This window comes from Phragmites australis, chromosome 9 (genome assembly GCF_958298935.1).
Source record: "Phragmites australis chromosome 9, lpPhrAust1.1, whole genome shotgun sequence".
Taxonomy (NCBI): Eukaryota; Viridiplantae; Streptophyta; class Magnoliopsida; order Poales; family Poaceae; genus Phragmites; species Phragmites australis.
The window spans coordinates 1,918,748-1,936,591 of record NC_084929.1 but is presented as its reverse complement, the minus strand read 5'-3'; the positions used below and the strand labels follow the sequence as shown (position 1 = coordinate 1,936,591).

The window sequence follows — 17,844 nt, the reverse complement described above, 5'->3', positions numbered from 1 at the left end:
TATACATTGGTATACTGGCATATCCGTGATACATATATAGTTATATAATACAGTAGTTCGAATACATAAAATGACATGATTTGAATGAGCAAAACAAACTTATGGGGATCCCGGTCCCTGAACAAATGCCTCCCATCTGCCATCAAGCCAGGGCATGTGAAGGAGGAGAAAAAGGAGGCAGCTGGGCCCACGACGCAGAGGGATAACCCAACCAGCGAACGCTGGTCCTTCACTTCCTTGGCTCCTTGCTCACGTGGCGTAGATCGAAAAGCTGAAATTGCTATCAACTTCTAGGTTATGCTTGTGTGTCAAGCCAATTCGAGAGAGAGAGAGAGAGAGAGAGAGAGAGAGAGAGAGAGACCTGCAAATGGTAGCGGAAAAGAGGAAATTCATAATGGTCTCTGGACCTGCAAATGGTAGCGGAAAAGAGGAAATTCATAATGGTCTCTGGGCATCCATCGAAAGCCAATTCAAGAGAGAGAGAGAGAGAGAGAAGAGTTTTGGTTTGCTGGTGTGACCATGACATGCAGATTCCCATTCTTTTTCGCGTTTAGTTAGCAGTCGAAAATGGGCGCATGACATATTGGAAAATTCATGATGGATTCCATGGTAGAGAACATCCGGAACACACACACACACCTCTCAGCTCTCAGGCCCACTCCAATTCAAACAAAAAAGGTCCCATGCCCACAGCCCAGTCGAACAGCTTATAGAGGTTGTATCGCAGCCCAGCTCAGCCCAGCCCAGCCCAACCCAGATAGGGGTGGAGTGTGCAGCCCATTAGGCAGTAAGGCAGGCCCACGCCCAAAATTCGAACCCCGGATTCCCGAAGCCCGATCCCTGGCACCTCCTTGAGATTTTTTTTATATATTTTTATTTTTTAATATTTGCAAAAAATACATGATCCTTTTAACAAATTGCAAGAATAAGCTATCGTCGTCTATTCATCGGGTGAGAGCAAGAACGGGCGACAAGTCCTGCCAGTCAATAGCTTAAAAAATGCGAAAACTATGGTGAGGCAACATATCGCCCGTTCAGCTTTGTATAGGAGCTGAACGAGCGAATCAATATCCCAAAAAGGTGTCGCCTATACAGTAGACCACCACAGATATACATGCTTGTGATGCTTAATTTCACTCTACTGCTTTTTCATGGTAACTATTACCGGCTAGCTCATTGGCTGAAAATAATTCCCGATGGGCAACTCAGCTAAAATTGTCTATCTGCATGAGTCTGAATTGAACCGGCCTCTAACACTAGAAAGCTGTGATCTGCACATAAAACCCTGCTTCAAGTACATAGACAGGCATGCCTGTAACATATATATAGTTCGAAGCCTCATGAAATAATTAACTGGTGCTTATATACAATTAGATATATTATGACTCACACTTCAATGTTGAATTGCAGCACCCAGTCAAACCATATAATATAGCACACAATACATTGATCAGAAGTCAAATGTGCACACAAGCATCACACTTATTACATGAAACCATGCATGCAGCAAGATGCATGGTCCAGAGGAAAGCCACACAAATCCAAATCCGTGAGCATAGACACAATCATGATGCTCAACCACCATCACACATGTAGAACATAAGTAACCAGATCGACACGCTCAGTCGACACACATGCAGAATATAGCATGAGCAACAGACAAAAACACACAATTGCAAACCACACGAGCACACACAAATTAAACTATGATGAAAGGAGATGCTCCTCAAGTGTCAAACCTTGTTCTTCTTTCAACAGAATAAGGGGAATCTTGTGTCATCGTCCTCTTCTTGTTCAGTTCCTGTTGCTTGGTCTTGATTTTCTGGTTTCCTGTGTTTAAAATAATATCTGTCTCCATGCTTCTTAATCTCTTCTTCCACCTCATTAGGGACATAGTCACCGGTGAGCTCAAGCTCCTTCAATCTCGGAAGGTTGCAGATACCAGAGAGAGACTCCATGTTGGTGAATGACCAGTCGATTTTCTCGAGCATAGGAGCAGATCCACTAGTGAAGTTGATGTTTGTAATGGCCGAACAGTAAACAATAAGAAGGTTGAGCTTTGGAAAGTCGCTTTCGTTGAAGGTAAGCTTGCTTTCGACGTAAGACTTATCCAAGAGTACTAAGCAGCGCATGTTTGGTTTCTTGGCGAGGATTTGTATATCACCTTGCCTCAGAAAGGTATCCTGAAGAGTCACCTTGGTTATTTGTTTGTCCATATCAAAAAATGAAAGCAATCTGCTGTTGTTCTTCAACTCGAGCTCCTCCAGTTTTGGAAGGCTTTCAACTCCAGAAAGAGACTTCAGGTTGCCCGTCAAGGACAAAACAATCTTTTCAAGCTCCGGAGCTGCTTCAATTTCAAAAGTGATTTCAGTCATGTTGGAGCCCTCAACAAGAAAGTAATTGAGCTTTTGGAATTCACCCTTCTTGAAGGTGAGGTTTCTCTCGGTGCATTCAATGTGTTGGAGCCTGACACAGCATAACTTGGGAAGCTTGGCGAGGACCAGCAGATCCTTCTGGTTCAGCCTGGTGCGAGTTAGAGTTACCTTGTTCAGTTGATTACCACCATCGTCTTTGACCAAAAATGGAAGAAGCGCCCCCCTTTCTGTGGTTCCGCTGATGCTTAGGCTCTCAAGAAGCTTGGGAGAGCATTTCAAGTGAGAGCACATATAATCTGGGAACTCTCCGATGGAAGGTGTACCCTCGAATCTGGTTGTGGGAAGAGTGATTGACAGAGACTGGAGGCACTCATGCAGGTCACTGATTGCTCGAAACAAATTACAAAAGTGACTGTTCTTGTCATCAATAACCACACCAAGCTTCCTAAGCTGCCATAACTTTCTAATGTCTTTCAAATCTTGACTTTTCCATGCCTTGACATTGGATAGTACCTCCATGTTTACCATTTTCTCGATCTTTTCAGGAATCCGGACGCCGGAGAATTCCTCATCCCCGATGGCCGGATCAATGTGACCAGCTAGCAGACGCTTTAGCTTTAGGAGCATGACACTTCTTGTTGCAAACTCAGGCACCTTGGTCTGCCGAATATCCAATACCTCTAGCTCACGGAGGTTGTTGATTTCATTGGGCAGGTGGGTAACATCTGTTCTCCTTAGGCTTAGATACTTGAGTAGTAATATCTTACTGCAGATGTCCTTCAAGTAGTGCCAGTTCTTCTTGAAGCAACGACAACCTTCTAGATCTAACACCTTGAGCTGGGACACCTGGGATGATTCATGTGGTATCCTTTTAAAGAACTTATCGATTGTGTCAGAGGCGCAGAGATGGATATCATTGAAAATGGAGAAGTGGCGAGCCAAGTGATGTGACAAGCGTGTCTCCACAGTGCGCTGTTTCTTGGCGACCTTTGTAATGAATTCATGAACTCGATCATCCACCTTGCAGCTCTTGACCTTTCCCGTGGCACCAATATCAGCAGGATAAACAAGCCATCGGTCGATGAGTGCGTTAAAACATTGGTCGGCTTGGCGCACTGAACTGGACCAGCGCCAGTCTTCCGTAGTTATCAGTCCTTCTACAACCCATCGTCCTATCAAGGTTGACCGCCTGATTTTGTGTCCTTGAGGGAAGATAGCTAGGTACAACAAGCAAGACTTGTATTCTTTAGGAAGGTGCTTGTAGGAGAACTTGAACATCTTTTTAGCAATGCTGCCCAATGATTTTTGGGGAACCACCTGCAGGGTGCTGTGCAGCTTGCGCAGCTCTTGTTTGCTCATCTTGGGGTTGGCGTACAAAGCATGAGCGAAGATCTTCATGCACAATTCATGGGGCTCACACTTGTTCAAGATGGCACGATAAATCTGGGGATTGTGATTGTTGTCTTCATGCATCTGGTTGCCCGTAAGCTGGAGTAAAATATCATGGTAGAGGCCGACAAGAGAACAGTCCAAAGGCTCCCGCAGTGGATAGCAATATTCTTTGGCCTGTTGAGTGTTCTTTGAGGCGGTCACGATCACTGCACCAGCGACGCAGCCCAACAGGCTCAAAGCATTTCTGGTCTCCTCCCATTCCAATACATACTTCTGATCGGTTTTGATGATGATTAGTGTCCTTTCATGCTTCAAATGATCTTTATTAATCTTGTCCACGATCCCTTTGATCACGAGCTGCTCTTTAATCTCACTCCGGATTTCTTCGATCTTCCTTTTGGTTTCTTCAATAGTAGCATTTCTTTGATCCTCATCCAATGTTGTCGTTGTGGTCTTGTTTGTGGCTTGCTTGGTGTCTTGCTCCTGGGTCTGCCAGGCCTTGCTGTTGCTGGTCGTCGCGAACACTTCCCGCAGGATCTCTAGCTTAACCTTGTCAATAATTTCTTTGATTTGATCATGGCCCAATCTAGTTGTGCTAGTGGTGGCGGTGATCTTTGTGGCTTGCTTGGTGTCTTGCTCCTGGGCCTGCAGGGGCTTGCTGTTGCTGGTCGTCAGGAACGCCTCCCGCAGGATGTGTTCATATTGGGCATAATGGAGACGAATCAGGGCCGCTTGCTGCTTTTCGCATGCTTCTTGTTCTTCTTCTACTACTATTTCCATATGCTCTTTAAGCTTCTCTGCTGTTTTCTGGATGATGTCGTTGCACAATGCTAATGTATATGTATGGTCTTGTTCAGCCGCCGCCGCCGCAGCTGACTTGAGCAGCAGGAGGAGTGCGCCTAAGGCTTGCATGTCCAGCTGGACATCCTTCATTTGATCCACGCTCAGCGTCAGCAGGTCGACCTCCACTTCTGGAATCGCGCTCTTGATCTTTTCAATCTTGTCGTCAACTTTCATTTCTCTGATATTTCCCTGGATTCCATCAATCAGAGCACTTTTGTTCCGGAGAATTCCCTTTTTTCTTTTGTCCTCAGCTCGCCAATCATTGCCTTGCAGCTCCTCTTCCTCGCCTTGACCCGATTTGGCACGCTCGAGCTCAAACAGTATGTAGTAGAGAATGTCCTTGGGCTTGGGCTCTAGCGATTGGGAATCACAGTGCACTGCCGGGATGTTGACCAAGACACTGCGTTGGAAATGGGTCTTTGCCACAGCCAAAGCTTCACGTGCAAGAGCACGGGCGTACTTGTCTGTATCCGGTGTCACAATGGCAATGGATGGTATTGATCCTGCCGCTGCTCCGGTGTTGCCTCTCTCAACTTGTTTCATCCACTCGACTAGCTTCCTCTCAAGGTAGTCGTCCAAAGTGGGAATCTCAAAAAGGGCTCTGCTTGGACGATCAGAATGATGGGTCACCGTTGTCACCTCTTGATTGTCACCGTCTTCTTCATCGTCATCTGCAGGTGAAGGTGCGGTCGACGACTGCCCCGCCGTCGACGACTCCTTCGCAGGGACCTCCACGCCGTACCTCAACCGCCGCTCGCCGACGTGGCGCGCCCGCTCCTTGAGCTCGCGCAGCTGTTCAGCTGCGCGGTGCTGCGCGACCATCTTCCGCAGGAACCATGGAGCCCACAGGAGGTAGCGCCAGAGGCCGCCCTTGGCGAGGTGGATGTCGGGATTGCCGCGGTACAGGTAGAGGTCGATGCAGTTGTTGCAGTCCTGGGCGAGGAGCCGGACCTGGTTCATCCACGTGCGGACCTGCTCGTCGTGCTCGCCGCGGGGGGGCGCCGTCCGGGCCAGGTGCAGCAGGAAGCTGTTCATGCTCTCCATCTCCTCCTTGATGAACTGCACGTCGCCCCGGACGCCACCCAGCAGCCGCGTCTCGTTCCGGATGACTCCCAGCAGGGAGGTCACGGCGCCCGACGCGAGCTCAGCCATCGCTCGCTCCCTCTTCCTCCGCCGGACGGCCGGACGGGAGCTGGTGTGTCTTGTTCAGTTAGTTTAGCGGTGGCAGGCTAGGGTGAGGGTGACCATGCCCATGCATCATTCTACAGGCATGCATGTGTCGTGTGTGCGTGGGTAGGCGGCGGAAGGACTTTCCTTCTTCAGATGCATGCATGCTACGTACGCAAGTGAAACCGAAGGACCACGTACGTAACAATCAAGTCCGAATCCGGTCCTTGGTTTCTTCTTTCTTATTTATTCTGTGAGCACAAAAATCTGATGCTAGATTACAAACACACGAAATCTCGCTCTCCGTCTTTATCGATTTGACAAAAATTAAATCAGGTTATAGCAACTTAGCAGATTAGACAAATTTAACTGGCCATATCTTCATTTGATTATCCACTTAAAAAATTCTTTATCTATATTTCTACACATTCTAGAAACTAGCCAAATCTCACTCTATCTCATATATTTATATTTTATTCGCAACACTTGTTCTTTTAACAGCTTTATTCCACGGTTATTTTCTAACAGCTTTATTTCAATGGGTCATTTATGATCCATAACACATAAGATCCCTATGTAATTTAGGATTGTCAATATTTTTAGAAATTAGTACATTAGCTTAGATGAATATTTATGAATTTTTTTATTTTTGAGAATCAAATTTATGCCTAAAAATTCAAACGAAGTACAAAAATAGTTAAATTTGAAAAAATTTCATTTAAAATTTGTAAGAGATTTTTAGTTAGAACCAGCTGTTAAAATGGGTTCTCTGTTATTTATTCTATGAGCACAAAAATCAGTGGTATTTTAGGAGTTCTAGAAGTTACCTTTTAAATTTATAAAAGAGGAGAGAAGGAGTGAAGTTTTGAAGCAATTTGGCTAACTTGCTTTCTACGGCAGGGAACAGTTACGGGAACAAAGCGGGCATGGATGGCGAGCCGCACGGGCTAGGCAAATTTAGCAATGGCATCCTGCTCGATAGCGATGCTACAGTGATGTCTAGCTCAATGTCGAGTCTGCTGGACCAGCGTTATATGCCGATGGTGAGTCAAGTGGCGAGGCCTTCGGAGCTGCTCTTAGGGATGCCTTTGATTCCTTGGTTCATTTGATATTTAGGAAGCTTGTATTCCACGCATAAGTCATGGCGATTCTTCCTGCTCGCATCTTGTTCCATTTCGCCCTGGCGTTTGTGATTGTGATAACCCGCTGATAGCTCAATTACTTTGGTAACATATACAACTAGTTACATCCAATACTAAAAAAGGGTCATATCTGTCCTCTTTTATAGCCGGTTCAGAAATAATCAGTAGTGATAAAGATTTCATTACTGATTCAATAACTGAACCGACAGTATTTAACATTGAGCCGTTAAGAACTAGCAGTGATAGCTATTATTACTATCGATTCTAGCTACGAACCGGCAGTGATAAAAAGTATCACTGTCGGTTCATATGCTCTATAATTGATCCGTTGGTTATGCTCAATAATAGATATCTATATTTTCCGCTCTTTCTCAATTTCATATCTCACAAACAATATTGAATACTTGAGTTTAATTAACCTTGAAATTTTATATGCTCCTACATGGCCACTCCTCTACATGTATGCATTTTTCGAGAATTTTTCAAGACTTCTAAACATGTTTTTAGAGGGTTTTCACGATTCCACCGAAAGAAGTAAAATAGTAAATCAGACTGATGCTAAATTACAAACACACGAAATCTCACTCTCCTTTTTATCGATCTGACAAAAATTAAATCAGGTTAGGGATGCCTTTGATTCCTCCGTTCATTTGATCTTTGGTCTTTTGGAAAGAGATATATAGCACATTAGCACCCCGATTCCTCGTCCTCTATTACGGTTTTGCCATGGGAATTTCAATTCCACGCACAAGTCACGGGCGATTCTTCCTGCTAGATCGCGTCCTGTTCCATTTCGCCTTGACCCCGTTGTGATAACCTACGTGACAAATAAAACTAGTCATATATAGTAGAAGGTCAAATATAATGTTAATGTGTTGCTTGATGGTTCGAACATATGAGGCTGGTCGTGTCTGACCTAGTGCAAATAAGCTAAGATTACACTAGTATGGAAGTAGTCCACAATAATAACACACGCATCTTCCATTCAACTTTAAACTTGAAATTGAATTCAAACCAAAGCCTATCCAGTCTGCCCACCCCGTGCATCTGGTGTACATAGCGGTGGTGAGGAGGGCAACCAAGGTGGTGGCAATGCGAACGGCGATGGCAGGCGGGGTTTTGATGAGAGACGCGGAGGAGGTCAAATGGCTGGTCATGGTGGTCGTGGCGGCCATGGTGATTTTAGCAGATATTAGCAGATATAACTAGGGTTATGGCTTCATCAATTACGGCCCTGACTTCGATGGACACAACTTTGGCGGTGGCCGAGGTCGGGCTGGCCTCGTTCAAACTTCATGGGGGCATCATGGCGGCGGTAGTGCTACCTTTCATGGCGACTATCACATGGCTAGCGTGTCTAGCTACTGCTATGGTTGTGCCAGGGACCAATGCAAGCGTGTGTTGCCTGCTGTTGCCACAACAACTACACCAAGGACTGGATTTGGGAAGCTTAGTGTAAGACCCTAAACCCGGAATCTCCTGTGCCACCTGTATCAGTCCCTCGATCAAGTAGTTGATACACACAGTATAACAGTTGTAGTATCACAGTTAAATTTCGTACACGAATATTAAGGTTCAGAGTACAAAAGGTTTACAAACCATACGAACATTACAAACCTGGCTGAATGGCCAACAAAAGCACAGTGAAAAATGATGACCCAAGCCACAAGCAGCTAGAGTGCGAACATGACTTCTAACTCTACTCTTCATTCTCGCCTTCATCTCCAGTGAAGTCAGTATTAGTTTCCTCATTTGAATGACAATAAGAGTGAGTATGGAAGGTACTCAGCAAGCCCTATACTACTTCAAAGTGTTGATAGATGTATAAAAGGGTAATTTAAGGATAAGGCTTTACGGTTTAGTTTTAAGCGTAAAGCAGTTTATGCAAGTATTCATTTGTATCATCTACTAATGACTACATACAACAGTTTAAATAGTTCAAAACAAGGTAACAAGCTATATATGGGGGGTTTTCGGTCCTGTTACGAGCTACACCTATCATCACGACTGGTGTACCTCTAGTACCACACAGCTCCTGACGGATTGAGCCAGCAACCTCATCACACGGACATCTAGTCCACAAACTCACTCATCATGACACACATATCCCTTAGTCTAATCAATCGAGGTCATGCTTCACATGTCCATGACCACAGACACAACTATTCAAATAGTTTTACACTCTGGAGAGTTTGTACACTGTACCCACACGATATGCTCAGCCTCCAACCATAGGTAGCTGAGGAGCGATTCATACCGAGACACTTCAATCACCTTTCCTGTCGGGCTTTTCTACGTGATACATCTGTACGACGGTATTTTGCCATGTATATTCGCGATCCCCCATATACATATGCGTACGTAAAAAAAAGAAAAAAAAAGAAGTAGACGGGCCTATTTCTTTTCGATCAAGCCGGTTCGGGCTCCCTCTCCTTTTACTGGCCAGGCTAGCCTAGCCCAGTCCGGCTTCCCCATCCTCCTAATCCCTTCCCCGTCACCACCTACTCTAAGCCGCCACCCCTGTTCTTCTTCTCCTCCCTCTCGCTTGCGTTGTCGCCTCCCGCACCTCACACGCGCCGACGCCTCCACGTGCATCTAGCCAAGCCGGCTCGCTCACTCCTTCCCCGCTCTCCCCTTTCCTCTCTCTGCTCCCTGGGCCTCACGCCCGAGCACGTGCCTCGATCGCGCTCGTCCTGCACCCGAGCTGCGCCACCCCTCTCCCGGCTCGCTCCTCCCCATGCTTATCTTCTCCCTCCTTATCCCTTCCCCAACAGCCTTAATCCAATTTTTCCACCAGGTGGGAGCCCCGACCGCTCCTATAAAGGGAGGAGGGAGGGGGTGCCCCGACGAGGGGATCGATTCTCTGCTCCGGCCGAAACCCTACCACATCGAGCTCTTGCGGCCACCACCACTGAGGAAAGAGAAATTGTTGGGAGGGAGAGAGCCGCGGAAGACCTTGTCTTGCCACATAGCCACCGCCTCGTGAGCTCGCAGCCCAACCAAAGTTCATCGCCGCCGATCCATCACCGTCGTCGCCATGGTTTCAACTCGAGGTGAGGCCCAGATGTAGTCTCTTCCTCCCTTCCCTTCTGTTCCATGTGGTTTCCGGCCATCATGCCGTGCCAATTGGGATGCCTACTTTGGGCCGATGCATTGTGTTCTACCGCCTCTGATGTTATGTGCTATGGAAGTCGACCGACGCCGCACCATGCTCAGCTAACCCCTGGCTATGGCCAAGTCAGCGAGCCTCTAACAGTGATGGGGCCGTGTCATGGATCTCGTGCTGTGCTCCGGCCGGTCGCCGTGCTATTTCTCTTACCGCATGCTCCTTCGTGTCGCTTGTGCTTGCCCGGCTATTTCTGCTGATCTGATCGCTTATACTAGCGTGATGTGGCTGTTGAGATGAGTTTGTTCTTTTGGTCCATGCATACCCCGGTAGATGACCGCCGTCAGTTGGGAGGGTTGTGCCGCCGGCAAGGCGAATGTGCCGTCAGTAGTGAGAGTCGCGCCATCGATGGACGAAGCCAGCATGCATGTGTCTCCTTAAGCCCGTATGCAGGTGTGCGCATCTTCTAATCTGTCACCGATGATGGGAAAACTAGAGGTATTCTTTGTGTGCCTTGTTGTTCCAAGATGGTTGATCTGGTGGTGCCCCTTCTGTCTTTGTTTTCTGATCTGTCATCAATGATGAGAAAACTAGAGGCATTCTTCGTGTGCCCTGTTGTTTCTAAGATGATTGATCTGGTGGTGCCCGCCTTTGTGACATAACACCTACGTGGCTGTAGATCATGATGATCACAGAAAATATATGTGCCATTGCGGCAGGAGCCTGCGTGGCCCACAAGTGATCACCCCTCCTTTGTGGCTTATGCTTGTGTGGCTCGTTGCAGTGTTGCCTGCGAAGACGACCGATGATGCTAAGTTGAGGCCCTCCTTTCCCCTTCCTGTTCTTGACCGAATGATGTTGGCTGGCATTCTGGTGTCTAGTATGCTCATGTGTTTTGGCCGATGTTCTGTTAGTTAGCCTGTGAGGTGCACTAGACAATGTGAGCTTTGATAAATTGCTATTGCCCCGGAATTTCTGATGTTGGCTGCTCCTCTTGGTGATATGTTTAAGGTGGGACTCTGAATATGTGCGCTTGAGGCATGTTAAGCCCCTGCTATGGTGGCTTGCTGCTATTTGCCAAGTGTTATGTCTCTTTTGCTATCAAAGATATGGCTCTGCTATTTTGTTTTACAATCCTGTTACCCTCTGTGCTATTGTTGGGTGGGTACTTGATCTCTGTTCTAGGATATACTCACATTGACATTTAGTCTGCTGATGGCTGGTCGGAAAATATGAAAATTAGATGGCAATCCCTTTTGATTACATCCATGTCGCTGAGAGTTGTTTGCAGATTGTAAAGTAAAAAAAACTATATGATGATTCACTTGTGATTACCTTCCTTCGTGGCTCATTGTCACCTTCGTGGCTCACCAAAATATCTGCCTTTGTGGCTCGAGCCTGCATGGCCTAAAAGTTATCACCCATGCCTTTGTGGATGTTGCCTGTGTGGCTTTCGCCTTCGTGGTATGTTGCCATCGGTTGGCCGATGAGGACAAGTCCGAGGCCCCGAAGAGGGAGTTAGTGAGTCAAGCATGGTGTTGGAGCTCCTGTTGGTGGCCATGCTGCCGCCTTCGGTAGAAGCTACGCGTCGTGCCGCGCTCCTAGCTTACCTCTGCAGACAAACACAATTCTGAGGTCTACGTGGCCGATGATGATCCGGGATACATAAACAGTCCAAAAAGCCCATGCTAGACTGTTGCCCTGTCTTTACTACTTTTTATTTCTAACGCTTACTTTTCTTCGTTTTGTTGCATGTGTCTACAGCCTTGTAGACTTGGAGATGACCTTGATATGACGACCACCAATGCAACTTAATCTGAGGTAGCCCGAAGACGGGCGTAATTAACCGGATAGCTTCACGAAGCCTCAGGAACCAGGACAAAGCAATCACCGAAGAAATAGTCAGACAACGTGTGCGTTTGTATATGTGTGGAACAATTATAATAGATGAAACTGTACTTTATGATTTCGATGATGAATGAATAAAGTTACATGTTTCAATTATAGTTCGTCTCCTATTCTTTCGTATACTATGTATACTGGCATGCCCGTAATATTACATTCAAAGTTTGAATCCGCGAAACAACATCAAGTGCTTCAGGTCTTGTATAGAGGGCAGAACCCCGATGATCGACTGGGCCAGAAACTCCTTCGCGCAGAACCTGAAGACACTTGGCTCGACGTTGCCTCCCAGGCCTCCTAGTATTATACCCAACCCGGTCCGGTCAAAGAAAAGTCAAGTCCTGCCCATTCAGGATGCATGGTTGCACATGGGTGGCTTAGCATGTCGGAGCAATTGATTCGGTGCATATACGGCTGGGGCAGGCATCTTCAACATTGGTAATGAGTACCACCTCAAGCCCCTAACATACGAGATAGCCTCCAACTTTGAGGACTATCCCGCTTGCCCCCGCCAAAACAGTTTTCACCTATTTTTACACATCTCCCGCCATATTCCACACGACATCAAGGATTTCACAACCATCACAAAATTCACAACCATCAAGGATTCATGGTATATGAGTTAACACTGATAACAGTAAATCGTTATCTCTGACGAGATGTATTTTAAAAGCGACGTCTCCGAGGAGATTTATTCCATCCTAAGCATACTAGATATCAAAGAGTTATCCAACATTAATATACATAGCAATAGGTAATCCTAGGGTGATTTATATTCTGGATGATGATATTCAAGTCACGGCAAGTATTTGATAGGATTAATTATTACAAGCAGTTTGTAAAAGCACAATACATAGCACATGCGATAATAAGTTATGTTTTAATTGATCATGTAGGTTATTTTAAAACATAGGTTCAATATGATCAAGGAGATAGGACTTGACTTCTCTGAAGTCTTCCTCGAAGCCTTGGTCGAAGTCTGGATCCTTCGGGTTCTCCATGAAGTTTTTGGGTTCTGCAAACGTGACTATGATCAATAACGGACTACTAGAGAAGAAACAATTAACACCAAATGAGAAGCCAAATGAGCCCTAAAGGATATCCCACTGTGATAGATAGGTAAATCTCAAATTTAGATGAATTAGGCGAAAGAATTTCCAAAATCGAAGTTGAAACGGATGACATATGACGCTTGGAATATTTACTGGAAAGGAAAAATCCTGAAATTTAGAAAAAGGCACTACTCTACGGATTCGGTCTACCGAGCTGTGCACTGGTGGGATATTTGTGAGGGGGTCCATGGTGCACCACATTTGTGGACCGGAGGGGGCACTGTTCCACGGGCTTAGTTTACGGGACGGTGGACCAAGGCCGGTGGACATGGCGGTGAGATGAGCGAAGGGATAAGGTTGGGGGCGATATTTTCCCGGGTGCCTCACGGGGAACAGAGAGAGACGGAATGAGAGAGGAAGGGGCGACTGGGGAGAGAGGGAGGCGGTGGCCGGCGGTGCGAGAGGGAGTCGGCCAGGGTAAAAGGGAGGTGGCCGGAGGGGAAATGGAGTCAGAGAGGGGTGGTGGAGATGGCCGGCCGGAGGGGACAACTCACCGGCGGCGGGGAGAGAGAGGAATGGCTTGGTGTGAGGCTACTTGGAGCTGTAGCACGGAGGAAGAGAGGCCGGGTGGGCTCTTCGGCCGAGCGGCGGGTGGTGTCTCAAGGCGTGGGCGAGCACGGCGGTAGCGCACGCGGATGCACGCACGACAGTGAATCAGATAGCTTGTTATTCTTGGTGGTTGGCAACACATAGCCGGTCGTGAAGATTGGAGGTGTTCTCGGTGAGTTCTTGGAGGTCTTGTGGGAGCACTAGGAAGCTCGTGTACTTGGTTTGATGCCCGCCAATCCGGAGATAGAGAAGTGGCAATCACTAGTGAGCATTTGAGTCTTGGTGACTTAAGGGGGTGTGATATCCTTGTGTGGATACTCCAATGAGGATTAGTGGAGAGTGCCAGTTCTTCGATACCTCGGAAAAAACTCGATGTCCCCTTTCCCTACTCTTGTTACATTCCGCAGTTTGCTTCTAACATTTTCTTCATGCAAGTTTCTATTCCGCACTTTACTTATGGTCTATATACTTGTATGTTTGTGCTTATCTTTCTAGCTTGCTAGGTCGTCTAGTTGCTTTTATTCATTCTAGCATAAGGTTACTCTTTGTTCTAAAATTCGGTAGTTGGTTTAGTTTTTTGTTTAGTGTCCTATTCACCCCCCTCTAGGGCCACTAGATCCTTTTAGCATTGATAATACACATATCAGTGGCGGTTGGTATTATCAACTGGCACTGATATGTGTACTATTAGTACCATTTCGATCCACGAATCGGCACTGATAGTAATTTTCAGTGCTGAGTAATCAGTATCGATTCAAAATCCGTCATTGATAATGATTTTGAACCGGCTCTGGTATCTGTAGTTGTGTAGACCCATTGTGTGGAAACAAGTTGTGTAGACCCATTGTGTGGAAACCTTTATCAACTTTCATATGAAAATCAATCTAAACATAATATTGATTTATAGAGCTGGGAATAGTTTTGACACCAATCCATACAGCAATCAATCCCCAAACCACTTTAGCAATAGGGCATAGAAAGATGGAGAGGCATTTGCGTGCCAAATATGAATTCTGCGCACAAGCATTTCTTATGTTCATGCACTGAAATGGCAAGCCACATCAAAATGTTCAATCAGCAAATGGAAAGTACGTTACCGGTCATCTGTTTCGAAAGACTAGTCTTCTTGCTTGTAGGTACCAGGCATATGAAGAGGCACCCTCACTAGATGAATGGTCTAACAATGCAGATTTAATTTTCTATATAAGGATGCACAGATAAGACACAAACATTGCAAGGAGCCTTTTTAGAAACTAAACTGGAGGCGTTCATGGGGACATGTGTAGTCGAGCAATAGACTGTGTGTCTTTTACTCTGTATGTCTATATTTTCTCTATCATTTGTCCTCAATGTGTTTGCTTAGTTATCCTTATGTAGTGTGTGGTAAGTACCTCCATTAACTGTTGTTCTGGGAAATAAATGTAGTTCACGAAGGCTTAATTGTCATTACAATTCCATTCAGCTTTTGTTTTTCCCAATTTTAGCCTGGAGTTTTTTGGTCATATTAATTTGTAGCTGGAACTTTCTTTCGTTGGCCGAATCGCCATCCTTAACATTCATCCATTTTATTTGTCCTCGGCTGATATACTAAGTGGAATATAATTGTATTTTGGTTTTCTATGGGGAAGACTAAATTTTGATCGGCCTGGTTGTTTCCCGTTCTTGATAATTATCATTGTGTGGTTTCATTGTTATGATACGACTCTAAGATTTTGTATGGAGATAAGCACATGAAAAGATCACCAAATGCATGGTGCATGCACCACCAGAGATAGGGTCACAACTCATATGATATAACTCATGTTTTAAAATATACACCTACAATAAATTTATCACAGACAGCTCATAGGCATCATCTCTAAATAGTCTAGGAATAATTGAGCCGGACAGAATAACCGACTAAAATATACTCCCTCTGATTACGAATGTAGATCGTTTTAGCCTCCTTAACTATTCTCTAAATATAAATCATTCTCGAACTTTTATGCATTTTTTCTCTTTTTTTCGTCTTGCTTTTGTTTAATAAATGTTACCGCTCTCCCAAATAAATGAGTTATTTTTTCCAATACAGAATAAATAAAAATCAACAAGATCATTTAATCTACTTTCTTAATCCTTGTGCATAAGTTCAAAATGACATATATTTACGATCAAAGAGAGTATAATGCAAATCCATACTTCAATGCACTGTAGAAATATTAGACGGTTGATGTAGGAGCCGGCAGCACATACGAGGTCACCCTGCCTGATCCCCCCATCAGTAGCAGGTACTGGTTGGGGCGCTCTCGCTGCTGGGCTCATCACAGCGGACGCCGACTCCGCTGAGGTGCGTCTCGTCAACCCCGTCACCGGCCAGCAGATAAACACGCTTCCACCGGTGGCCACCATTGAGCACGTCAGGGGCCCCATCCAGAGAGATGCCTCCGCGTCACAGGGCTACGACTACGAGATCTACGACTACAACTGGAGACTGGAGCAGCGACCCGACAATCGGTCTATCCCGGTGATCGCCGGGGAGCTCGCATTTTACCTCCACATGCGCGCCTTCCTGTCGTCTGATCCATCGGACACCAGGGCTAGCAGTGGCAGCATCGTGGTTCTTCTCCACAGTCCCAGGTGCTGTCTCTCTTTTGCGCGAGTGGGCGTCGACGAGCACTGGACCTGGATCGGGAACCAGTACTCCTATGCCGGTGTAGCCTACAACGACGGTGACGGCATGTTCTACGCCCTCACACTGGCTGGGGGCATCCACGCGTACGACCTCTCCGGCGGGGCCTCCACAGTACATTTCACAATTGTTCTGCAGAACCAGGTTCATGGAATCGTCGACACCGACACCAAGTACCTCGTCCAGGACCTCGGCGGCCGGGGATGGCTGCAGGTGTGGAGGATGATGGAGCCCGTGCCATCGCTAGAAGAACCCCTCGCCCACTTGAAAAGCACGGTGTGGATCATTGTGTACCGCGTGGACGTCGACGCCCATACGCTGGAGGAGACGAAGACCCTTGGAGACAACACCAACCACGCGCTGTTCATCGGGTGCAACCAGCCGTTCTGGGTGCACGCCGGCAAGTACCCAGGTGTGGAGCCCAACCACATCTACTACACGGACAACGAGGAGACTTACGCGTTGTACTACCCGGAGAGTCCGAGGGATATCGGCGTCTACAACGTCGGCGACGGCAGCTTCAAGCAGTTCCACACTTATCAGCCATGGTTGAATTGGCCACTTCCTTGTTGGGTACTACCTAGCCTTGGTTACCCTCACGTCAACAAGGAAGGTAGCTAGAGAGGTTAGGATGAAACATTGATGTGTTACAGACAGATTTTACTCTTGTGTTTCCAATGTTTATTGTCGCTGGCCCCTTTTGCAAATCCTTTATGGGAGATCAGCGCAATGCAAATATTGCAAATTTATTTGGGACCAGATTCTCATTATTGGGATATACCTAGCCTTGATTAATTATCACCATGCTAAGAAATAAGGTAGCAAGAGGTTATGGATCAAAAAGTAGTATGAGCTGTAAACGTTTTTGTATATAATTTGTCCAATGCTTTCCATCCTAGTGTTACCTGTATAATTTAACAGCCAACACCCAGCTACGACGTGGCCATTCAGGCCCTCCTATCCGCGCGCCATGCACCATCCCTCACAAAATGTGGTTCTGATGACAGAATCACAAAATGTCTCAATGAGAACCTAATTTGACTTGATCGCTGGAGCAATGACGGTAATTTTGACAAGCATGATAATGGGGCAGACGGCGAGAGATGGTAGGGACGGAGAGGAGGACAGCGACATTGGCGGGACTGTCAGAGCCTAAATTTCTAATTCATGCCATTGAGCATTCATAAACATAATTAGCATCATTTTTTAATTTTGAGCATGTGTTGTGACGCATTTGAATTCAAATTCGATTTTTTTTCATTTAATGTGAAATCATGCTTTGTTAAGGAACTCACATATTCCTATACAATTTAGGGCTTCAAATAATTTTATAATTTTCTACTTTATTTATGACGGATATTAGTGATTTGTACCAAATTTAAATAGCTAAAATCGATAGCTTAAAAATTAATGCAATATATGAAAGTAAGCAAATTTAATGAATTTTAATTCAAAATTCGTATATGATTTTTGAGCCAAACCAGTCAAATGGACTCTATTTGAATTATAGAGTCTGTACAAAAATTGTCATGAATTTTGGAAGCTTAGAACCCCTCTGTTTCAGCTAAGAAATTGGGTGAGTAGCAAT

The 17,844-nt window shown here is 45.9% G+C and overlaps 2 protein-coding genes across 2 annotated transcripts; one reads left to right on the top strand and one right to left on the bottom strand.

The window, feature by feature from the left end:
- Positions 1-1,397: 1,397 nt before the first annotated feature.
- On the bottom strand, positions 1,398-5,890 carry LOC133928346 (uncharacterized). Its single transcript, XM_062374641.1, has one exon. The coding sequence runs from the start codon at positions 5,760-5,762 to the stop codon at positions 1,752-1,754; it is 4,011 nt and encodes a 1,336-aa protein (XP_062230625.1). The 5' UTR covers positions 5,763-5,890; the 3' UTR covers positions 1,398-1,751.
- Positions 5,891-6,703: 813 nt separating this feature from the next.
- LOC133929607 (putative F-box protein At3g25750) lies at positions 6,704-16,877 on the top strand. The gene is given in 3 exon segments (XM_062376410.1): positions 6,704-6,820; positions 15,791-15,883; positions 15,885-16,877. Coding segments are annotated over 3 exon segments (1,203 nt in total).
- Positions 16,878-17,844: the final 967 nt, after the last annotated feature.